General features: G+C 35.6%; 1 protein-coding gene across 2 annotated transcripts in view; it reads right to left on the reverse strand.

Moving 5' to 3' along the window:
* Positions 1-547: 547 nt before the first annotated feature.
* Positions 548-3,429, reverse strand: part of LOC105544373 (24-hydroxycholesterol 7-alpha-hydroxylase) — a 101,687-nt gene continuing 98,805 nt past the window's right edge. For both annotated transcript variants that reach the window (XM_011986860.1, XM_011986859.1), the window contains exon 12: positions 548-1,191. In XM_011986860.1, coding sequence (XP_011842250.1) covers positions 1,120-1,191 — 72 coding nt within the window. In that variant the 3' untranslated portion in view covers positions 548-1,119. The remainder of the gene's footprint in view (positions 1,192-3,429) is intronic.

Genomic DNA, 3,429 nt, shown 5'->3' on the forward strand with positions numbered 1-3,429 from the left:
GCACGTCAAAGTACTTAATTTTCTCCTAGGGAGTCATGTGTTTGCTAGTAGAAAATGGATGACTAAGCAATCATTATCAACCTCATGGGATAATTCTAGCCCAGGGAAGCAAATAAGCCACAGAAAAACAACATGTACCACACAAAGCTTCCTCGCTGTGAAATAAGAGAGGCAAGCAGCTCTTTATGGAATACTGGAAGATAAATTATGACATAAGTGTTCACTCTGTTATTAGTGTCATATGTTTTCCTGAACATGATAAGATTTCTTTTCTGGATTTCATGGTAAATATTTGACAGTTACAAGTCTTTAAGAGATTCCACTATACTTACTTGTCTTGGCACACCATTATATTTGTGTTTCTATGTATTAGCAAAAATACGATATCTGCCAAACTATAATTGCAAACACCTTGAGTCAAAACAGTGCTTCCACATTAATTAAAATATAAATCAATACATCAATCAACATACATTTACTGAATATACTCTGCAGAGAAGGTACAGTCCTGAGCATAATAAAGTATAGAAATGAATATAAGACACCATTCCTGTCCTCACAGTTCTCAGAAATTATCATTTTATTACTTTTAGCATTAGATATGTTTACAATAAAGAATTACGTTAATGGAGCCTAGGAGTTCCAATTGCTAGTTGAGAATCACATTAAGAAAAATAGAAATTTGTAGAAATAATTATTAAATTTAAAAAATCTAAGCCTTATAGTCTTTTCAAAATAGAGATTTAAGTATGCTACCTTCACAGTGAATTTAATGTGATAAGATTTTCATTCAAATGACATTATATCTATTTAATGTTTTAATACAGTTATGCATGAAATCAGATTCCAACTTCTTTAAAAATGTGGGGTTTTTTTTTTGGATCATTTGATCATTTCCTCTAAACCATGTATTCCGGTCTCTATATTACTGAGAGCGATGTTAGATTCTTGGTCTACTGTTGAAGATACCAAAGACATGCGCCATTTGAATGTGTTCTTGAACTAAGTCCCAAAACAAAGTGAAGCAGTGTTTTTTTGTAGAGCTCAGGTCTAGGTGCTGCCAGGTGGGGTGGTGCCACTCCTGCAGAAGGCCCTGGCCCTTGTGAGGCCCAACAGATGTCATATTCTTTGTTTATATTCAATTCGGCATTGCCCTTCTGGCTGGGGGACACCCACCAAATGGAGAGAACTCTAAAAACAGAAATGCAGAAGAAATAGAAATTAAGAGACATAAGACCACATTTTCAGACCTAAGGTTTATTCCATCGTAATCTTCTCTAAAATGTACACAGTTTAGGTTTTTCAAGTTGGGAAATGTTTGCATCAATGAACTTCACAATGTCCAGCATCAACTTTAGCCTTCCATTCAGGCAGAAGAAAAAGAATACAATTCCTTATTCTAATAACAATCTCTTTAGTTTTACACACCTGAAGGCTATGGGCCTGCCACCCTGCGCTTTATCTGGCTAAAGAGGTTACCACAAATAAGGCTCTTTCTACAATTCTGGCTCAAAAACTGACACTTCATTTAGAATTGCTGGGTGAGATCTCCATACTGCAGGCCATAGGTGTTTAAAGAATGATGCGGAGTTGGTGATATGAAACACTTACAATGTATTCATGATCATGACTTTCCAGAAAGATATATATATTTTTTGAGATGCAGTCTTGTTCTGTACCCTTCATAAAGATACTTTGTAGATTCCAAATGTTCTGACTTTTTTCGCCCAAGTTAGAAATAAGGTATGAAACCATGTAGGGTCAAGGGGAGGTCAGTGTATCGTAAATAATACAAAGAGATTTTTGAGGTTTTGGGGATTAAAAAAGAAAAGGAACCTTTTCTGTCAACCATGAGGGCTGCGGGGAGATGAGGAGTGAGGAAAGATGAGGTGGATCTAATTAGAATCAGTCTATTTTCAAGTTTGAATGAAATAGGGCACAAAATGGGCTCTTTAGCAAGGAGATTCTTCAGAGAGTTGATAGAATAAGTCACAGGGGTCCGTGAACCCACTGAAATTGCATCCACAACTTTGTGTGTATGAAGAAGTATGCACTTTCCTACAAAGGGGATCCATGTGTTTTGTGAGATTTCCTAAGGTTCTATGAACCCAAAAAGTAAAATGAAAAAAACAACCAACCAACCAACCATACAAAGAAATAAAAACCCACTATGTTAGCAAAAATGTGCTTGCTTTTTCAAGAGAATTAAAGTTGACTCTTCCTTAATGCTCAAAATGGAACAGCCCCCACAGCCAGCATCAGGACACTGCTGCCTGATCACAGATCCTTAAACTTTGTAGTATTTCCTTTTTGTTTGGTTCATAATGGAAGGGAATTAACATTACATTACTTAAGGCCCTTTGAGGTAAAATGAAACATTGGGCTGTTGCAAAATTAAAATTAGAGATTCTAGCATTTGATTTTTTCTACTATGTTAAGTAAATTCCTTCAAGGGAGTTGGTTTCCAAGTCCACTGATTTCCCTGCACCAGACAATAGACCGTTCAGGACATGCTTTGACAACACATCCCTGCCTTATCCGAGAAGAGCCTGGTGATTTGAAGGCCATTTCCTGCACTTTCTGATCACCTGATTTTACAATTTATTGAAACAAGTTCAATAGTTAAATAATGTTAATTGATGTTTCTCATTCAAGAATAAGAATTTTGAAATAAAATGCGCTTTGAGATCATGGAAATTCACTCAGACTTGTACTTTTTATAACGTGAGAGATCATTTCTTTAAAAAATGTTCTCAGTGGTGTCAAAACATAAATAGGACATATACAAAATAGTATAAGAAATTAAATCCAGATAATAGAATTCTTAGGAAGAAAATGCTAGGAAAAATCCTGCCTAAGGAATTAGTCAAAATTACTAATCTCCATGGTTTTCACAAATGTCATCCTTCTCATCTGAAAAGGCATTCTGGTGTCCTCTTGCTGGTGGGAAAATCTTTGTATGTTGAGTTTAATCCTGAGCAAAATTGTGACATTCAACTCAGTGGATCAGGAACTACTATGTGATGTACATAAAGCCTGACCCTGATGTTCATTTTGTCAACAACATAGCAGGTAGCTGACAACCTTTGTGAAAGTTGTTTTGAGTTCCCTTTCATTATAAGATTCTGAGAGCTCTTCATCACTGATAAGTTACTTGTCCTCAAAATAGAAGTGCAAAAGAAATCAAGGGAAATGCTGAAATGTGCATATTTGTGAGTAATAAAATATTTTCTGTGTCACTTATGCACTTACATAATTCCTATTTAAATGTCACCCAAGAGTTTTATTTATCTCTCCATACATTAGCCTTATCATATCAAGAGTAAATCAAAGCACAAAATGCTATGTGAATAGCTCTGAGATTGCAATGCTTAATTTCTGAGCTTCAGCCCCAGTTTAAATAGCACCCTATACCCAAGGTTTTCACAT

This window comes from Mandrillus leucophaeus, unplaced genomic scaffold (assembly GCF_000951045.1).
Source record: "Mandrillus leucophaeus isolate KB7577 unplaced genomic scaffold, Mleu.le_1.0 Scaffold3, whole genome shotgun sequence".
Lineage (NCBI taxonomy): Eukaryota > Metazoa > Chordata > Mammalia > Primates > Cercopithecidae > Mandrillus > Mandrillus leucophaeus.